Here is a 22,168-nt window from a genome sequence, read left to right on the forward strand (position 1 = left end):
TTACATTTGATCTTTTTTTTTACCAATTTGTGGGATTTTTAAAAATATTCCTCATTTTCATTGTATTCAGCTTTGAATTTTCTCTAGCCTTTTGGCGGACTTCAAAGGGCTCTGATGTTTAAATTTGGGGGAATATTTCACCTTTCTGAATGGGCTACATTGCTGGTCTGGCTGTCCTTTTAAATCTCAATTCAATATCAATGTTTGTTTCCCTATAGGAGTTAGTGTAGAAAACCCCATTATAACAAAAAAACAATGCAGGTTAAAAATGGGCAAACTATTGTAGTTCATAGCTTTTATTTCAATTTAATGTCATCAACTAGTGTTAAGGTTAAAACCGCTGGGCCTGTTCTGCAAATTTAAGGTCTCAAACATCCAGATCTCTCAACCAGAGTTGTCTTATTTTGTTCTCCATAGATTCAGAAAAACCATAGAACTTTCTGGAAGCTCCACCAGCTCCACCAAAAGGTAAAAAATAAGAAAAATTAAGTCTAAGCATTAAATTAGATTTGCAATGTGAACAATTCAGTTCTTTTAAATGATCTATATAAAATGTCATTAATTTGTGCTGGGTATCTTTATATTTTTTTTTTCTAGAGGATCTAAGTAAGACAGGAATTCTTTTTTGTGCTGGTCATAAACACCTTTGGCAGTCTGGTGAAACCTATGGACCTCTTCTCAGAATAATGTTTTTAAGTACATGCAATACAAGACATGAGGATACAGAGGAAACCAATTATATTAAAATACAGTTATTGAAATATTTTTTAAAAGTTCCCAAACTCCAGGTTAAGAATTTCTGATCTAAGATCTATCATTCTTGTAGCATAAGGGGATCAGGGGTAGCTATAGTTTAATTCTTTGGCTTCATAAACCTTGTTGACGTAACAGATAATTTGAACTTAGTATTGTGGCTAGCCTCTGAGGCTGGAAGTGGCAATACACTTTTTGACCTATACTGCTAGAGGAATTTTCCTTGCTGGTAGTTCACCAATGCTGAGATCACAGGACCATTCTTTCCCACCTGTATCCCAGCTATCGCACACACACACACACACACACACACACACACACACACACACACACACTCACACACTTTTTTTTTTTTGGTGGCTAATAAAATATTGACCCTAAATGGGGAAAAGTTAAGCTTCTTGCATCCCATTTTGACATCAGGATATAGAAACTTAATTTTGTAACCTCCTGATTAAAGGAGGAACTAAGGAATAGTTGCTGAACTTTTTACCTTGGAATCATAATAATGCCTTTTCACTGTCCTATAAAATCCTGTAATATTTAGCATTGTACCTTTTACCTGTGTGTAAAGTACTTTATTGTGTGTGTGTATGCATATGGTATATGATAGAGGTGAAAAGTCACTATCTCATACTTGAAATTTCAACTATTTTCAAAAGCTCCACAAAGACTTTTTGCCTCATTTCTACTTTCTCACAAATTAATTAATATTTTAAAAGCAATTATTAAATGTCTTACGTACCAGTCACAAGGCAAGTGTGCCTTTTACTTCATACTCTCTACATTTTGTACCCTAATAACCTTTGTCACTGTCCTTACAGGACAGGGGCTGGAGGCAAGCTTGACTGATATATGCCCCCCTCCCCATACCCAGGGTGTGGCCTATAGTAGGCAGAATTTGATCTTAAAGCTATGCTTCTTGCTTGCTCCATCTGGTGCCTCACTGTTGGGGCATTAACAACCAGGTCACAAAGCATGATCAAGACAAGCTGTAATGAGCATACACACCGTACGATAAAATGAATGGGAACCAAGACGGGCACTCTGGTACAACCTTGCTTCTTCATCACTTTTGATTTCATACGGAAGACACATGGCTTATTGCATGGCTGATATTACTGTCATGTCTTTTGCACCTAGGCTTACTTCACATTTTTTCCATACACAAGTATTCTTCCTGTTTCACAATGCCAAAAATTTCTCACCGTACCCTCTCCCAACTGCGTAATCACAGTGCATTACCCTCCTTCTTATGTGCCCTGCACTTGCAAGACCTGTATAGGGAATCTAGGGAATCTTCCCTTGGATATGAGCAGCCGCTGTCCTACCCCTGTCCCAGCAGGCCTCCCAGTGCCCTTGGCCTCCTTGGCCTGAGATGGTAATGTATTAGCATCCCAACCATCTGGTAAGCTCCTACAGGTCAAAGATAATGCCTCATATAATATCTGTATCCCTAACAAATACCTAGCCTAGTGCATTGCACATAATGATACAGATCAAACATTTTACATTAACTTCATGCAATACGATTGAATGACTATTCCTGAAATAAGGAAAAACTGAATTTTCTTCTTCCACTACAAACCTTTATGGGCTTGGTAGTTCATTTATAAATTGTTCAATATCTGTTTCTGAAGCTGTATTGCTTAAGATTTTTATTTCCTGTTTTGTTTATTTAAATCTTTTGTTATGTTGTAGGACATTATCCTTTTTCTTTTAAATAAGTTTTGCTGACATAATTGTGTATAGCAGTTTCTGCAAATTCTATTCCTTTCCTCTCTAATCATTGTGAATTCACCTTGTTAATTTTTTTTTTGACTTTAGTAGTTTGATTTACATCTGTTCTTAGAAATGAGATTACCTAAAGGCTTATTGACTTTGCTATTAAAAAACTAGCTTTTAATTTTTTTAATCATTTCTGTGGCACTTTTTGTTTTGTGTTCTGTATATTTCAATTCTAATTTCTTCTTTGATATGTATTTTGGGTTTAATTTATTGATTGTCTAGTTTTTAAGTTGCATACTCAGTTCATTAATATTCTCTTTTATTCTATTGTGTTAGCTTTTTTGACAAAGGTATCACATTTCCCCAAAGATCATTCTAGTTTTATCCACCAAATCTTGGTTTGCTATTTTTGATGTTATTTTTCAACTATTATGCCATTAATAGTGATTTTTATTTGTGTGTTGTATATGTGACTAAAAAGACCAATTCGTAATTTAGGCTTTGTCATCATTTTGAGTCGATATTTGAAGGGATTGCCACTCTTTGTAATTGTTTTTCATATTTAAGGATAGTCTATTACGGGTGGGGAGCCTGTGGCCTCGAGGACACATGTGGCCCTCTAGGTCCTCAGACTCTTTAACTGAATCCAAACTTCACAGAATTTGTTCTATGAAGTTTGGATTCAGTCAAAGGGCCACACTTGAGCACCTAGAGGGCCACATGTGGTCTTGGGGCTGCAGGTTCCCCACCACTGGCTAATCATTTGCCCAGGATTAATCAGGCCAGCCTTGATGGCTGCTAAGCTTCAGGTCCATTTCATGGGCCAGCTAGTAAGTCTGCATTGCTTGGGAATAAATTTCAGCAAAAGATTCACGTTTCTTCTGATCCCTTTGTCTGTCATCCAGTCTACTTCATCTCACTTAAACAACTGCTCTCCAGGCCATCTTGTTATTCTTTGCATGTGACCAGCGCTGCAAAGGTATGCTTATCAGTCTGGCCACACTCCACCCGTAGAGTGGAGGTAATAATTCCTACCAATTTGTGGATTTTAGAATGATTCCTGATCATTGATATTTCACCATTTTTTCTGTCATTCCCCTTCACCAGACAGAAGGTATGGTATCACAAAGACGCCTTCAAAGTGACTTCAAGATTTCCCCTCAGCAGGAAAAGAAATTGTTATTACTCTTTATCATCTTGAATATTGACATTATTATTTGCTTATTTCCAGTCCTGCCTGGCTCTTCATGACCCCATTTGGGATTTTCTTGGCAAAGGTACCAGAGTAGTTTGTCATTTCCTTCAGCTCATTTTATAGATGAACTAAGGCAAACAGGGTTAAGTGACTTACCCAGGGTCACAGAGCTAATGTCTGAGGTGAGATTTTAACTCAGGAAGATGAGTCTTCCTGACTCCAGCCCTAGAACTCTATCCACTGCACCACCATATTAGGAACCAAAAGAGAGGAATCATACTATAAAATAAAAAACACTGGATCCATTTCCCAAGAAGCTTTGTTCTAGTCCTAACTGCTATTAAATAGCAGAATCAGTAAATTAATAAGCATTTATTTAATACCCATGGGGACTGTGCTGCTGGCTGGAGATACAGATATTAAAAAAAGGAAATAATCCAATGAGCCTTCGACCTATGCTTTAATCTAAGTCATTTAGAAGAAACAAAAAACACAGAGTAATTCCAAGCACAAATCCCTGGGGTGCTACTCTCCAGACAGCTTTCCAACTTGACACTGAGTCATTAACAAATGTTAAAGTCTGGCCATTCAGCCAATACTGATTTCAGCCCCTTGTATTACCATCTAGTCCACATCTTTTCCATCTTCTCCCTCTTCCTAAGAGTAGTATGTGAACCTTTTTGAAATGATTTGCTAAAATCCAAGTAAACTACATGTACAGAATTCCGTTTTTCTACTATTTTACTAACCCTGTCAAAAATATGAGATTAGTGTTTCATGTCCTATTGATGAAAGCATAATTGCTTTTTGTATTCATTGCCTTGTTTCCCAGATGTCATTAACTACCTCTTTAATAAAGCCACTTGGTGTCAAGATACAGCACTGGGTGTGGAGTAAGGAAGACCCTTAGCAACTCACATGAACTCTGCCTTGGTTTCCTCATCTGTAAAAAGGTGACAGTAATAACACTTACCTTGGAGTTGTTTTGAGGACCAAATGAGATATTTGTAAAGCACTTAGCCCTGTTTCCTTTCTACCTAAAAGCTTTCTTCCTTCTTTCTTTCTGCCTAGAATTTTCCCAGAAATTAAAATCAAATTCAGTCTATAGTTTGCAAATAGTTCTTTTCAGTCTCATGGATCGCTCTTGTTTTCCATAGTCTATTTTTTTCACAATCTTTCTGTTATCACTAAAACTGGCTCAGCAGTCACATCTGCTAGTTCTTTTAATGCCAGAGGTTTTAGTTCATCTGGGTATGGTGAGTTGGAATCATCAAGGACAACTAAGTTGGGAAACAAGGCAATGAATACAAAAAGACTGTTGCTGTCTCCTCACTTACATTGGCAATCCATTTCTATTTAGCCATTGTCCTGTGTTACCACTTCAGAAAACACAAGTTTAATAAGGATTGGCAGTTTTGACCTCTCTGTCATCATTTGTCATTATCTCTCCATCACTAATACTTCTTGTGGTCTGGCCCCTTATTGATCCTTCGCTTTCCCTTGGAATAGCTTAACAAAACAAAGCAAGCAAACAAAAACTTTATCTTTCTTAGGCTCCCTTACCAGCCTCAGATTATTCAGAGAGCTCATACTCTCTGAAACTATTTTTATGGGACTGAGCTATATCCTGTGGAAGAAAAAAAAACCCGCTACTCTTATCTTTTAGGTACAAGCCTGACAGAAACAATTTTATTGACTTATTAATATAATATATAATACTAGTATAATTTATAATAAATTAATATTTTATTAATAAATTAATAAATTAATTTATTTAAATTAATTTGAAGACACAGAGAGACAGATATTGAGACAGGGGAGATGGAGGGAAGCAGAGAGACAGAGAAACAGAGACAGAAACAGAAACAGAGAGCCTGAAATAATCTTATTCCTAAATTGGCTTATTTCTAACTTTTGTTACAAATCTGTTTCTCTTCCACATTACAGCCCTGCAAGACAGCTATCATTTCCCCCTTGAGGCTTCCCTTCTCCAGACTAGATGTGCCCAGTTCTTGTAAACAATCTGCATGTGACATGGACTCAAGGCCCTTCACCTTCTCAGTTGCCTTTCTCTGGGCACTTTCAGCTTATCAGGGTCCTCCTTGAATTCATATGCCCAGAACCAGTCACAGTGCTCTCTAAATAGATGAGGCCTGATGAGGGCATAGGAAAGTGTTTACCTCCCCATTTCTGGGAGCTATTCATTTCTTAATGCACCCTGCTATTGCATTCACTTCCTTGGCTGTCACATGATGCTGCTGAATCAGATTGAGCTAGACATCACCTTAAATTTCCAGACCTTTTTCAAAACAACTGCTATCTAACTTGTTTTACCTATCTTATAAGGGAGTGCTTTGCCATTTCCTTCTCCACCTCTTTTTACTGATGAGGAAACCGAAGCAAGCATTCAGAACCTCTTCTTAAGTTGACAATTTGGCTAGAGAGAGATTAACTTCAACCTGAGGTAAACAATCAATGGCTTCAGCACTGATTGATGATGGTCTGTTGAGAACACTATGAAAGTATTCAGTCCATGTCTCCAGAATCACGTCCATATAACTAATCAATGTGTGGATCCTGGGTAGTTAAAATGTGCTGTATGTCTTTGACCCAGAAATAGCATTCAGGGCATCACAGAAGCACTTTGGGTTGTTACTATCAGCATAGAACTGAATTTTTATCTGCCTTCTTACTGAGCCAAGAATCATGCCTCTCTCTAAGCTTCACTTGTACTTTACTTTTGATGGAGTTAAATGCTGCCTCCTTAGAGATGGATGAACCATGCTCCTGGTAAATCCTGTGGAGTTCTCATTTTTCATTTAGCGGCTTCTGAATTTCCCCATCACTTTTGTCAAACCAGTCTTGATGTTTGTGAGTGTTCTGACTCAGATGAGTACATGCGATGCTGTACACCCAGATCTCTGAAAGCTGCCTGTTCTTTTTCTGTTCCACTGTTGCCAGCTGTGTGTTGGCTCAGCTTTCCTTCCAAGGTAGGAATGAACTATTCCTGAGCAGAGAAGCTTGCCGGGGTTCTCAATAATGGACAATGCTCTTACACTTTCCCAGTCACTTTGGAGTGAAGCAAGGCTGTGTTCCCATGCTTTTTAAAAGCATGATATTTTCAGCAGTGTTGTTAGATCCTTTCAGTGAGGATCAACATGGCATCAAGGTCAGTTCCCACACTGATGGTAAATTATTTGACTTGAAAAGGTTACAAACCAAGGCTAAAGTGGAGGAATAGTTGGTGCATGAATTTTTGTTCACAGATGATTGTGCGCTCAGTGCAGACTCTGCAACTGAGATGAAACAAAGCATAGATTGATCCTCTGCTGTTTGTGCTAATTTTTGGCCTAACAATTAACACCAAGAAAACACAGGTTCTCCCAACCAGCAGCACAATATCTGCATGTGGAACCAGTGGTAACAAACAGCAAATGGAGAAGTTTTAAATGTTGTGGATAAGTTCACTTGCCTTGGTCGTGTACTTTCCAGTGATGTACTCACTGATAGTGAGGTTGACGCGTGCATTGCCAGTGGTAGCTCAGGGTTTGGGAGGCTCTGAAGCAAAGTGTGGAAAAGAAGAGATATTAGGTTGCCTACCAAACTGAAAGTCTACAGAGCCATTGTGCTGACCTCGTTGTTGTATGCCCGTGAAACTTGGACAATATACCAGTGCCATGCAAGGACATTCTCAACGTCTCTCTGAACTTTGGAATTGATTAGGTAACATGGGAGACGATGGCACAGGACCATCCAGAATGGCAGACCTGCATCCAAAAAAATGTTGTACTCCATGAGCAAAGCAGAACTGAAGCAGCTCAAAAAACCCCCACAAAATACACAAATTTGGAAAATCCACCAAATGTTCACACGGATTGTTTGTGCTCGACCTGTGGTAAACCATTCCAAGGTCTGATCAGCCACAGTTGGACACGCTGTAACTCGACTCTAACATAATGATGTCATTTTGGTCCTCTTAGAGAACAAAGGTAAACAACCACCCACCCACCTTATACATAGGATGGTTTTTTAAATCCAATTGCAAGACTACATTTATCTTTAAATTTATTTCTTTATATTAATCTCATATTATTAAATACAGCCCAGTTTTCCAGGCTTTCAAGATCTTGGATCCAGATTGCCATCCCTTGTTAGCCCTCCCTTCCAGCTCAGTGTCATCTGTAAATGTAATAAGCATGCCAACTATCTCTCCCTTTTTCCTAGTCATTGAAAACGATATAAATAGCACTGAGCATGTTTCTGTCTGGCTGTCAAGACAACCTTTCATATATGTTGATTCCCCCCATTAGAATGTGAGCTGCTTGAGAGCATGATAATCTTATTTTTCTATTTGTATCCCCAATGTTTTGCACATAGGAAGCATTTTTGAATGCTTTTATTCATTCATTCATCAATTCCAGTGATAAAGTTGAAATAAAAGCTATGAAGAAAACATTTAGAAGGAGAATGTATAGCTTAGAAAAGAAAGTAGACCCAGGTAACGGACACTCTGAAACCTAGAATACACCAAACAGAAACTGATGTCTCCATTGAGAAAATAAGAAATATTAGAAGAAAATCAAAAAGTTGAAAAAATAGAAGAAAATTTAAGATGTATGATATATGCGTATACATGTATATGTAGGCATAGCAATTGACCTAGGGAACAGGTTTCAATGACTTGCCCAAGGTTACCCAGCTAATAAGTAGATGAGGCTAGATTTGAACTCAGGGAGATGAGTCTTCTGTATGCCAGGCCCAGCACTCTATACACTGTGGCGCCACCTAGCTGCACCTACAGAAGAGTAATGCTAGGCAGGAAACATCCACAAGCAAGCAGAACTTTGCAAACCGAAAAGGATTAAAAGGTAAAAACAAAAGTACAGAGCCAGAATTTAAGGGGATGCCTTAAATTTCCTCTCAAGACATTTGGAGAAGGGCTGAAATTGTTGTAGCATGTGAGTATAACGGAAAATCATTGTGCAAAAGAGAGGATTTCAGAGAATCCTAGCTATTATGTACTGATGCAGAATGAAGTGAGCCGAATGAAGAGAACAATTTATCCAAGGACAACAATGCACAGATAAATAACTTCGATGAAAGCGTGTTGCCCACCTCTTTAGAGAGAGGCAGTGGACTCAAAGTGCAGAAAGGGTCCAAAAGTTTTGGACAATGAACACTGCATTCTTTTGTTTGGATTGATTTGCTTGTTTATAAAATTTGTAAGCCTTTATAACCCAAACATAAGCATTCGATACAAGTTTTTCATTTTTGTTTTCTTTGCTTCTCATGGGGAAATGGAAGGCTAGCAGTAGTGATGCCAAAAAAAAAAAAAAAGGAAGGGAGATTGAAACATTTCTGAAAGAGAACAGAAAAAAGCAGGAGGGTAGTCAGAAGGAAGCAAAGACGAGCTGGACAATTTTGAAATCAGTTATATAATATAAAAATGTTACAGATATTCATGTTTATGTTTCAGTTTCACATACAATCTTTTTGTGTTGTGACGCACACACATATACATATACATATATACATATATATGGAAATATTCTTGCTTTAAGTTCAGTATTGTAAGAAAACAATTTTTTTAAAAAAGATGGGAAGGGAGAATGGCAATATTGAAATAGTTTGTTAAATTTTCTTTAAAAGTTTGCTAAAATTTAGGAGAACTCCATCTACATTTCCACCATATACTAGTTTCATAATCCTGTCTGAAAGGAAAATGAGGTTGGTCTGATAACATGATCTGTTCTTGTGAAAACCCTTCGGTCTCCTTGTTTTCACTGCTCTTTTCCCAGATATTCATTAGCCATTTCTCTAATGCTCACTTCTAGAACTTTCCAAAGAATGGAGTGTTAGTGGACTGTTCTCTTCCCTTTTTTGAAAATTGGGACAATATTTTCACATATTCAATTTTACCTCTCTCTTTATTCAGTCTTTCAGATATCCCTGAGAGTAGCTTATTAATCATATCTGCCAGGATTTTTCAGGCACTTCGCTCAGCTGACTCAAATTCATAAAGAATAGCTAGTAGTTTTATTATTTTCTCCTTTCTTTTCTTGTGTATTTGGTCCCTGTTGGTCATTTTTGTTCTGTTATTTCCAACGTAGAGACCATTCTCCTTTTCGGGTAAAACAAAACAAAAATTTCTGCCTTGTCTTTGTTGTCCCATCCATCCCAAATGAAGTTCACATTCCTTTTCTGATCACTCATTTTTTCTCAATATAGCTAAACAAACATATGCATTGCCATCCTAAATTTCCCTTATTAGTCTGAACTCATTCTGATTTTTAGTATCTCTCACAATTTTTACAGTATCACACCATACCTTTATATTCTAAAAAGAATACTTATCCTTCAGTTCCTTATTTGTTTGTTAATTTTAAAAATCCAACTTAGTTGCTGAGACTCTTCATATCCCAATCAATCTCTTCAGATAGATCCCATTTTTCCTCCATTTGGAATTATTTCGTTGTTTCCACAATTTCTTTGGTTTTTTTTTTAGTTTGCTATTTTTATTTCTCTAATAACAAATATTTTAAATTAATCACCTCTTCTCACTATTCAGCCCCCACTGAGCAAATACAAATATTTTGAAAAACAAATCCCTCAATACATATCTACATAGTTCAGCAAAACAAATTCTTACAATAGCCATGTCCAAAAATGCTTGTATCTCAGCACCTCTGTGGTAGAAGGGTGGGGCACGTTTCATCTTCCTTATTTTGGACTCATGGTTCACCATTTTGTTAATCAGAATTCTGAAGTCCTTAAAAGATGTCTTCCTCTATAATGCTGTTATCATTGCATAAATTGTTCTCCTATTTCTCATTTAGATCTGTAAAAAGGTCTTCCCAGTTTCCTCTGAAATGATCCATTTCATAATTTCTTCAGTTACAGACATATGCCCCAATGTATTTAGCCATTTCCCAACAGGAAGACAATCCATTAGTTCCATGTTTTTGCCTACCATAAAAAGAGCTGCTATAAGTATATATATTTTTTTATATATGGATCCTTTTGCTCTTTGATTTATTTGGGATTAAAAGTGTGGTACTTGTATAGCTATGTCAAAGGGTACACACACTTTAGTGACATTCTGGATATAGTCCTGTTATTTTCCAGAGTACCAGTACCAATTCACAATTCCCCCTAGCACTGCGTGATTGTACCTGTTTTCTCATAGCCTCTCCAACATTTGACAACTTTGCCGTTCTGGTAGATGTGAAGTGGAAATTTGTATTTCTCTAAATTATTGTTTGATGTGACCATCTGTTGTAAGGTATTGATCTAAACCCAATTTCTACCACATTGCTGTCTAGTTTTCATAGCAGTTTTTTTAAAAAATAGTGATTCTTTCTCCCAATAGCTAGGTTTTTGGGGTTTATGCTAACCCAAATATTATGCAGCTGTGTTAGTTTGCTTGTGTGTGTTGTTCAGTTCATCAACCTTTTTTTTTACCTTTTAAAAAATATTTAATTTTTTTCCAATTACATGTAAAATTTTTAGCATTCATTTTTTTAAATTTTGAGTTCCAAATTCTTTCTCTCCCTCTTTTCTCCCCTGGTTGAGAAGGCAAGCAATTTGATATACGTTATGCATGTACAGTCATGCAAAATATATTTTCATATTAGCCATGTTATAAAAGAAAACACAGTAAAAAAAAAAAAGAAGAAAACGACAAGAAAAATAAAGTGTAAAAAAGTGTGCTTCAACCTGCAGTCAGACTCCATCGGTTCCTTCTCTGGAGGGAGATATCATTTTTCATCAAAAGTCCTTTCGAATTGTCTTGGATCATTGCATTACTGAGAATAGCTAAGTCCTTCACAGTAAATCATCAATATTGCTATGACTGTATTCACTGTTCTCCTGGATCTGCTCATTTCATTTTTATCAATTCCTCTAAGACATTACAGGAAAGACATTCCTGAAATCATGCTGCTCATCATTTCTTATAGCACAATAGTATACCATCACAATCATATATGACAACTTGTTCAGCCATTCCGCAATTGATGGGCATCCCCTCAATTTCTAATTCTTTGCCACCACTAAAAGAGCTGCTGTAAATATGTGTGTACATATAGGTCCTTTTCCTTTTTTAAAATATCTTTAGGATACAGACCTAGTAGTGGTATTGCTGGGTCACAGGATATCCATAGTTTTATAGCCCTTTGAGCATAGCTCCAAATCGTTCTCCAGAGTGTTTGGATCAGTTCACAACTCTACCAACAGTGCATTAGTGTCTCAATTTTCCCACATCCCCTCCAACATTTCTCATTTTTCTTTTCTGTCATGTTAGCCAATCTGATAGGTATGAGGTGGTATCTAAGAGTTGTTTTAGTTGTTTTAGTTTGCCTTTTTCTAATCAGTAGTAATTTAGAGCATTTTTCTCACATGACTATCAATAGCTTTGATTGCATATCTTTGGCCATTTATCTATTATGGATTGACTTGTCTTCTTACAAATTTGAATCATTTCTCTATAAATTTGAGCGATAAGGCCTTTATTTGAGAAACTTGCTATAAATTGTTTTCACTTATGATTACTGTATATTTTGCTTCATTCCATTTAACTTCCCTCCCTTCCTCCTCTCTCTCTCTCTCTCTCTCTCTCTCTCTCTCTCTCTCTCTCTCTCTCTCTCTCTCTCTCTCTTTCTCTCTTTCATTTTATCCTGTCCCTTCTCAAAAGTATTTAACTTCTCAACACTAGCTCCCCCAGTCCACCCTCACTTCTATCAGTGCTTCCCCCACCTCTTCTCCTCTTATTTCCTCTTTGAGCAAATTCTGATGATAGTAAGAGTCAAGTGTTGTCTGCCACTCTTTCCTATATCCCATATCCCCCTCCACTGTGAAAGCTCTTTTGCACTTCTTTTATGTGAGATAATTTATCCCATTCTCCTCCTTCTTTTCCCTTTCCCTCAGTGTATCCCTCTTTCTCACCTTTTAATTTAATTTTTTATATATCATCCCATCATGATCAACTCAACACCCATGTTTTCTATCTATGTATATACTCCTTCTAACTGCCATAATAAAGAGAAACTTCGTAGGAGTTTCAAGTATCATCTTCCCTTGTAGGAATGTAAACAGTTTAACCTTATTGAATCCCTTATGATTTCTCTTTCCTGCTTACCCTTTTATTGCTTCTCTTGAGTCTTGTATTTAAAAGTGAAATTTTCTATTCAGCTCTGGTCTTTTTATCAGGAATGTTTGAAAGGTCTCTGTTTCATTAAATGTCCATTCCCCCCAACCACTGAAAGATTAACTTTGTTTTATTGGGTAGGTGATTTTTAGTTGTAATCTTAGCTCTTTGCTCTCTGGAATACCACATTCCAAGCCCTAAATCTTATGTGACCCTGACTGTGGCTCCACAATATTTGAATTATTTCTTTCTGGCTGTTTGCAGTATTTTGTCCTTGAACTAGGAGATCTGGAATTTGGCAATAATATTCGTAAGAGTTTTCTTTTTGGAATCTCATTTATGAGGTACTTACTGAATACTTTCCATTTCTATTTTAGCCTCTGATTCTAGGATATCAGGGAAGTTTTCCTTGATAATTTCTTTTTTTTCCCCTTTTAGGCAATTGGGGTTAAGTGACCTGCCCAGGGTCACACAGCTAGTAAATGTCAAGTGTTTGGTGTGAGGCTAAATTTGAACTCAAGTTCTCCAGATTTCAGGGCCAGTGCTCTATCCACTGCACCACCTAGTTGCCCCTGATAATTCCTTGAAAGATAATGTGTAAGCTCTTCTTTTTTTTTTTTGACATGGCTTTCAGGACATGTGATAGTTCTTAAATTCTCTCTCCTGGATCTATTTGTAAGTCAGTTGTTTTCATCCAATGAGATATTTCATATTTTCTTCTATTTTTCATTCTTTGGATTTTGTTCTATTGTTTCTTGATGTCTCATGGAGTCTAATTCTTTCTTAATTTTTATTTTTAAGGAATTATTTTCTTCAGTGAGTTTTGTACCTCCTTTTCCATTTGACCAGTTCTAATTGTCAATTTTTTTAAAGACTAAACAAGAAAGTTCATCATGTCAACAACAACCTGTTATCAGTCTCAGTGAGTGTAAAATGTTGAAATGACAATAAAGCAAAAACAAAAGCTGAAAAATTACATAGAAGAGAGATTAAAATGTACTTTACAAGTAAATTGGATGTTTGTTATTTTATTCAAGTTAATCTATATCTTTTAACAAGATATATCTTATAACAAGTTTTAACAAGAGAAGATTTGAAATCATTTGTATGCCATGTCAGTGTGCCTTTATTATGCCACAAATTGTTATGCATATCATTTAGATACAAGTATATTTCTACAACAAGATATACAAGATTCAGAAGTAGTTAGGGGATCATCCAATGGGGGCAGAGGGTACAAGGGAACAAGCATTTGTTAAGTGCCTACTATGTGCTAAAGACTTTACAGATATCTCATTTTATTCTCACAACAACCCTGTGAAGTAGGTTCTATTATAATACTCATTTTACAGTTGAGGAAATTGAGGCAGACAGAAGTTAAGTGATCTGCCAAGGGTCACACAGCTATTAAGTGTCTGAGGCCAGATTTGAACTCATGAAGATGAGTCTTCCTGATTCTCAGCCCAGTCCTCTATCCATTAAACCACCTAACTGCCCTAAATAAGGTACAATTGAGAAAATAGGTAATATTGGTAAGTTTTAGCAGGTATCCTGGTGAAAAAAATATCTAGTTCTGTAAATTCTCTGTCCTCATTTACCTGCAGTGCTTCCTAAAATATGTTCAACTTTGACAGGTCATTGAATAGAATTTTAAGAAAAGGGTAACCAGTTTTACTTTTTAAGGAGTTATTTTCTTCAGTAAATTTTTGTATCTTCCCCCCCCGCCCCATTTGGCCAATACTGCTTTTTAAGGAATTCTTCTCTTTAGTGTATTGCCTCTTTTACCATTTGGCTAATTCTATTTTAAGGTGTTATTTTCTTCACTTTTTTTTTCTATGTGTGCCTCCTTTACCAAGTTGTTGATTCTTTTTTTCATTATTTTCTGGCATCACTCTCATTTCTTTTCCCAATTTTCCTCTACCTCTCTTATTTGATTTTAAAAATCCTTTTATGAACTATTCCAGGAATTTTTTTTTGCTGGGTGTGACACCAATTCACATTTTTCTTTGAGGCTTTGAACATAGCTGTTTTGACTTTGTTGTCTTCTGAGTTTATGATTTGATCTTTCCTGTCACTATAGTAACTTTCTATGTTCAGGTTCTTTTTCTATTGTTCGATCCTCTTCTCAGTCTATTTCTTGATTTAACTTTATGTTAAAGTTGGACTTTATTTCAAAGGTGGAGGGTGCACTGTCCCAAGCTTCAGGTTTTTTATGCTTCTATTTTCAAAGTTAGTAAGTTTTCAGTTTTTCCAAGGTGGTATGCTCTACGGAGTGGTGTGGTTAGTGTTCTCCTCACCTGTGAGCTACCACAGGTACTCTTTTCCACCCAGAAGCTGTGACCAGATTCCCTACTCCTCTGCAGCCACATGCTCTAGTATGCTAGTATTCCTCCTCACCCTGGGACTCCAATGCAGAACTACATATGGGCAATGAACAGCGTCCTGCACCAAGTGCCAGCAGAAGGTTCTTCATAATCTTCTGAGCAGATATCCAACCCCCTTATCATTTGTGGGGCTGAGAGCTCCAGAAACCATCACTGCCAATTCAGTGACCCCAAGGTCTGCTGCTGGCTTGCCTGTGCTGGGCAGCGATCTCATCTCACCTTAGTGAGACAGACCTTTCTTGCCAACCTTCTAAGTTGTCTTGGGCTAGAAAATTATTTCACCACATCATTTTTGTTGGTTCTGCCACTCCAAAATTAGTTTTCAGATATTATTTTAAAGTTGTTTGGAGGTGAATTTGGGAGAGCTCAGACAAGTCCCTGTCTTTACTCTGCTCTTTTACCTCTATCCTTAACCCCATTACTGTTCAATCTATCTTTTTAAAACTTAGTTCAAAATAACTTTAATGATTACTGATTGTACAGTTTGATATCTGTTATGGCTTGATCCTATTTCTTTTTTCATTAATAACCTTTAGATTCTTAACTTTTGTTCCCCTAGCTGCATTTTGTTATTATTTTTCATAGCTCTATAAAATATTCTTTTGGGGGAATTATGTACAGTACTCCATAAGTAAATAAATTTAATTCATATTGTTATTTTTATATTGACTTGACCTAACCATAAGCAATTAATGTTTCTCCAGTTATTTAGGTCTATCTTTATTTCTGCAAAGAGTATTTTATAGTTAGGTTCATTTAGTCCTTGAATAAATCTTGGTAGATACACTACAAATTATTTTATAGTTTCTTTAGTTATTTTGAATGTATTTTCTTTTTTTAGTTCTCCTTCTTGGTTTCAGTTGGTTATATATAAGAATACCGATGATTTATAGGGATTTATCTTGTATCCTGCAATTTTGGTTAAGTTATTAATTATTTTTATTAGTTTTTAGTTGACTTTTCAGTATCCTCTAAGTATATTATCATATCACATAAAAAAATGCTTTTTTCTATCTTTATCCCTTCAGTTTCTTTTTCCCATAGCTATAGCTTGCAATTTTAGCACTAGGTTGGCATCCTTTTTCTATCCTTGATCTTAATGGAAAGGCCTCTAACTTTACTCCATTATATATGTTTGCTCTTGTATTTAAATAAATACTATTTACTATGTTGAGGAAAGGTCTATTTATTCTTATGATTTCTAGAGTTTTTAATAGAAATGAATGTTGAATTTTGTCAAAAGCTTTTTCTGCACCTGTACTGATATGGCATTTATCATTTATATTATGATATGATAATGTATTATATTATTATATTATTTTTGTAGTCTTAACTTTTGTTGAACCCTCTTTTGCAATTCTGGTACATATGAAACCTCATCATAGTATATAATCTTTTTAATATATTTTTGTAGTCTACTTATTAATATTTTATTTACATTTTTCATCATGTTCATTAGGGATATTGGCTTCCTATTTCCTTTTTCTGCTTTTTCTCCCCTTGGCTTAGAAATCAAGACAATATTTGTGTCACAGAAAGAGGTGGAGAGGATGCCTTCTTTTCTTATTACTGCATACAGTTTACATAGTATTGGAAATGATTTTCCTTTGAATATTTGATACCATTTACTTATGATTCTACCTGGTCTACCTTGTTTTCTTTGGGAGTTCATTTATGGCTTATTAGACTTCTTTTTTATGGTATTAGATTATTTAGTTTTTCTTATGTTGTTAATATAGTTATTTTTAGAAAATTCGTCTGTTTCCTCTAAGTTATCAACTTTGTTAGCATATAATTGGGCAAAATAATTTCTGATGATTTCCTTTATTTCCTCTTCAATTTTTGTAAATTCACTCTTTTTCATTTTTTTCATTGTTTTCCTTTTTAAAAAGCAGGTTAGCTGGCCCATTTATCTGTTTTATTAGTTTTTTTTTTCTTTAAAAAGCTTCTACTTCTATTTACCAATTTGATAATCTTTGCAATTTCATTTGCAATTTTATTAATCTCCTTAATCTTCACAATTTCTGCTTTGTTATTTAGTTGATTTTTTTTTACTTTTAATTAAGGTTTTTAATTGCACACCCAATTCATTGATTTGTTCTTTATCTCTCTCTTTCTCTCTCTTTTTAAAAAGCACTCAGAGATGTAAATGTTCTTTTCATAATTGCTTTAGCTTTATCCTGTAAGTTTTGATATGTTGTATCATTGTAATTTCTTAGTGACATTTTCTTTTGTTACTATAATTGTTCTTTGTCCTAGAATTATATTTTTGTCTTCATCTACTTTTTAATTCTTCATGGGCCTTTTATTAATCTAATTTTATTGCACTATGATGTGTACATGATGTGTTAATATTTTTGCTTTTCTATATTTTTGGTAAGGTCTTTATGTCTCATTGCAATGGGGGGGTAAAAATGCCATATTCAGCTGACAAGTCTATAAATTCCTTTTTATTGCTATTTAGTAATTGCTAGCGAGCAATCATTTCTAATTTTTCTAAAATTCTACTTAGGTATCCTTAACTCCTTTCTTTTCTTTTGTTTAAATTTGTCTGGGTATAAAAAGGATACAACATTAAAGTTCCCTACTATCATCGGGGTTTTTTTTTTAATGTTTTTTATGGATAGTTTTTTTCATTTTGTATATCACCATAGTTATTCTCAAGTATTCTTTATCCTGCTCCCAGAGAGCCATCCCATATGACAAATACTATTTTTAGAGGGTAAAAAATAATCAGCACAAATTATCAAGTCCACAAACGTATTCAATGTGTAAGAACTCTAGAGTTCCTACCTTTATGAAGGGGTAGGTTGGGGGTATCTTCTCATAAAGGAAGAGTCCTTTTTATTCAAGTCTTGTTTGATCTTGATAATTTTGCTACATTTACTTTTGTTTGGGGACTTTTTTGGGGGGTGGGGGGAGATTGTAGTTGTTCTTTCCACGTACAGTGTGATGGTTATTGTATATATTGTTTTCCTGAATATGCTTGCTTCACTCTGCATCAGTCCATGTAGATCTTCCCATGTCTCTCTATAATCCTCTCTGTATTAGAGGCAGCTGGTGAATAGAGCACTGGTCTTGGAGCCAAGAAGACCCGAGTTAAAATCCAGTCTCAGATACTTACTAGCCATGTCACTCTAAGGAACTTTCTTAACCTCTGTTTGCCTCAGTTTCCTTATTTGTATTTGGCACATAGTAAGCACCATATAAATGCAATCTATCTTATCAATCTATTATTATCATGATCATTATCATCATTATCATTATTCACACATATCATTTCTTATAGTACAGTAATATTCCATTATATTCAGTCACCACAGTTTGTCAGCCATTCCCCAATGAATGGACATCTACTTTGCTTCCAGTTCTTAGCTATCACAAAAAGTGCTGCTGTAAATATTTTAGAGTATATGGAGACTTTCTTATTATAGATGACTTTCTTGGGATATGAGCCCAGAAGTGGAGTCTCTGTTTTAAAGGGTATGGACATTTTGGTCACTTAAAAAAAAAAAAACAACATAATTCCAAATTGCTTTCAAAAATGGTTTTACCATTTCTCAGTTCCACCAATTATGTATTAGCATCTCTATCCTTCTACAACCCCTCCCCTGTTGCCATTTTATGCCTACTTTATAGTTTTCTATTTCTCTTTTCAATTTAATTAACTTTTCCTTTTAAGTATTTATATATTGTGCTATATGGTATATTGATATTAATTTTTTTTAGCTATGCTGCCATTAAGCATACTATAATTTCCTTGCTTATCTCTTTTTATCCTATTTATATTTACTATAGCCTGTCTGATATTAAGACTGCCCCTCTTGCTTTCTGGAGTTCAGCTTAAGCATAATAAATTTTCCTCCAGCAAAACCCATGTGAATCTTTTTGGTTCAAATGTGTTTCTTGTAAACAACATAGTCTCATGTTCTGCTTTCTAATCCACTTATGCTATCCTCTTCTGTTTTATTGCTGAATTCATCTGATTCACATTCACGAGTTTTGTTGTTAATTGCATTTCCCCCCTCCTGTCCTCTTGTACTTTTTCCTCTCTTTACTGCCAACTCCTTCTTTAAAAAGAAAGAAAACTTAATTTTATTCTTGAGCATCTCTCATGCCTTATGACCCGACTTCCCCTGAATCATTTTAGTTCATGGGATCCTACTCATCTTTCCTCTGAACCCTTTGAAATCTGCCTTCTCCAAATCTCAGGCGCATGTCAGACTATGCTTAAATTTCTTCCCTTCTGTGTCACAAATTCTTGAACACAGAGATCACTTCCCGCAAGGATTTCCATAATTTCCACCCCAATAACCAGTTATTAAGAATCAGATCCAGAATAGTATTATACTGAAGCAAGTTAAGAATTTTTTAGTTGTTGTGCTTTTTGGCAGATAGAGAGCACCAGCCTATGTTCTGTTAAGTCTCCCCTCTTGGCCATTCTCGTGATGTGTTCGTCAGACTCTTCATCCATATCTTCTTTCTGTCCAGATAGTCTAAAGTGTACTTAAGTGACAAAACCACTTCTGTTTCTCACTCCTTTGACTTTTACCCAACTGTCTGACATACTTTGCTGCTTCCTGGATTTCCTCATGAGTCTGTTTTAATACTATACAATGCTAACCCATCTCTACCAGAGATGGGTCTACTCATGAGTTACGTCCTACTAAGTCTTAGTGATACCCATGAGGTCAAATTTGCCTCATTGAATTATAACCTTTAGTTCCTCTTATTTGTTACCTAAACTTGGGCCATTGTGTAGAGATACTTATACAAATTCAACAAGCAAAGACCATTTTACAAAGTTCTCAGTAATTGTTATGTACCTAGTGCCTGCAAGACCTGTCCTAACCAAAGACAACTAAGAAAGAATGAATACTAATATTAAACTTAAAACTAACAAAAAGTAGGAAAGAAAAGGAAAAATGAACTTCACCTGTAGAGCATGGAGACATCCCACCATAGATTAGGGATTTAGGAGTCACCAAAGGTCCACCCCTTCATCTTTTGGTAAGAAGTCAGATTGTCTCAGCTGAAAATTACATGGGTTCTTCTCGTACATAGGATAACCTGTTCATGCCTGAAATGGATTCCACAGCAATCACTTAGTGCTATCCAAGTGGAGGATCAGATGGACTTTCTCCAGGGGTCCCTATAACACATAGCCACCTTGTTTTTCTCCAGTACCTCCCTACTAAGTCAAAGGATATTTCAAATGGGTGTCTGAATTCAGCTACCAAGTAAACAAACTCAGACAAGCTCTGAGCATGTATGATTCCCAAAATAGTATTAAGCTAGCGTCTGCAGGCAGATTTGAACTCAGGTCTTCTTGACTCCAGGGCCAGCACTTTATCCACTGTACCATCTCGCTGCCCCATAGCTTATGAGACACCACCATTAACAGTCACTCAGTAGAATCACACACCTATTAGCAAAACTGTTTATTGATGATGCCTTAACACTTCCTAGTTGTGTGACCCTGGGCAAGTCACTTAACCCTTTTTGTCTCAGTTCCTCATCTGTAAAATAAGCTGGAGAAGGAAATGAAAAATGAAAAACCGCTCTTTGCCAAGAAGACCCCAAATGAGGTCATGAAGAATTGGACATTACTGAGATGACGGGACAACAGATATTCCCCTTATAAGCCCAACACACAGTTTCCTGTTTCAGATTTTTTGTTTGTTGTTTGTTTTTGGCTTTTTTGGTTCTTTTCTTTTTTGGTTTGTTTTGTTTTTGGCTTTTTTTTGGTGAGGCAGTCAGGGTTAAGTGACTTGCTCAGGGTCACACAGCTGGTGTCAAGTGTCTAAGGCCGGATTTGGACTCAAGTCTTCCTGACTCCAAGGCCAGAGCTCTAGCCACTGCACCACCTAGCTGCCTGTCCTCCTTCAGATTTACACAGACCATCCAGTGGTAGTAAGACACAAATGTAAGTACTATATGTAGCTGAGCAAGGGCTAGCACTCCAGAGCTATAGGGCGCCAATGTCCTTTCTTTCCTCACTGGGTCTTCATAAAGCTGCCCCTTTAGGCACACCATCTCTACTGGATGGGCTACTCAGCTGTCCTCCCAAGTTCTGCTACTTGGAAGCAAAATTCTTGATTTCTAGGGTTATCACTCTTGAGTCTATGGCCGGGCTTTTTTCCTGCTTCCTGTATATATCCGCTGTATATATCCTTGTCTGTTTTGAATATGTGTCCCCTTTCTCTCAAATGTGCCTTGAAGTCCATAGAACCAACTCTCAGTGCTAGTTTTATATCTGCTAGGTAACTAACTTTGCTGCTGTCAGGGCTGATCATGAAGGGAGTGGGGTGGGGAAGGGAGGAAGAAGAGGGGAGAAATGCCCTTGAAAAGCTGAATATCTCTGTGACTGCTTATCCTCTTTGATTGTCTCCAACTCTCAAATTGCTGAATGTTCGCCATTGCTGGACTATGTAAAGCCCCCAAATTGTGACCCATTTTGAGCTTAGTCAAATCTCATTGCCCCTTTTGAGTCATTCAGAGAGACGTGCTCATACTCCTATGTTGGTCTTTGCACGTTTTAGATATAAGAAGCACTTGAATCTTTGCCATTAAAATTCCTCTGGAGTTTTATAATTTATCCTAGTAAATTATTACTCAACTCATACATTTTCAGGCTGTTATTAAATTTAAGTTTCCAATTCTCAGATTAGGTTTGAGTTCCCCAAGGTAAAAATCCAAGGCTTCTCCATTAGATACTTAGTATGTATTGTCTGCTTTAAGAACAGAGAGAAGGGTAATGTGACCCAATTCTTGGGAACTGAAATTATGCCAATTGTACTGAAGTGTTATGTTACATTACTTCACTGTGTCATACCACACACATTTGATAAGGGAAGACATAATACTTTTTGATAGATTCTTTTATACAAGAACTCCATGGGTCAAAAACAGAGCTGTTTCTCATTTAATAACTGAAATGTACAGGTGCTAACTTAGACCATA

The 22,168-nt window shown here is 36.2% G+C and overlaps 1 protein-coding gene across 4 annotated transcripts in view; it reads left to right on the forward strand.

Annotated features, from left to right (window-relative positions):
* CFAP299 (cilia and flagella associated protein 299) overlaps nt 1-22,168 on the forward strand; it is a 433,380-nt gene that overhangs the window by 232,069 nt on the left and 179,143 nt on the right. For 3 of the 4 annotated variants that reach the window (XM_020988357.2, XM_078148347.1, XM_020988356.2), the window contains one exon: nt 418-468. The exons of the other annotated variant lie outside the window; for it this stretch is intronic. In XM_020988357.2, the coding sequence (XP_020844016.1) occupies nt 418-468 (51 nt within the window). The remainder of the gene's footprint in view (nt 1-417; nt 469-22,168) is intronic. 4 annotated transcript variants of the gene reach the window in all.

Source organism: Phascolarctos cinereus, unplaced genomic scaffold (assembly GCF_003287225.1).
Source record: "Phascolarctos cinereus isolate Bilbo 61053 unplaced genomic scaffold, phaCin_HiC Scaffold_9;HRSCAF=440, whole genome shotgun sequence".
NCBI lineage: Eukaryota > Metazoa > Chordata > Mammalia > Diprotodontia > Phascolarctidae > Phascolarctos > Phascolarctos cinereus.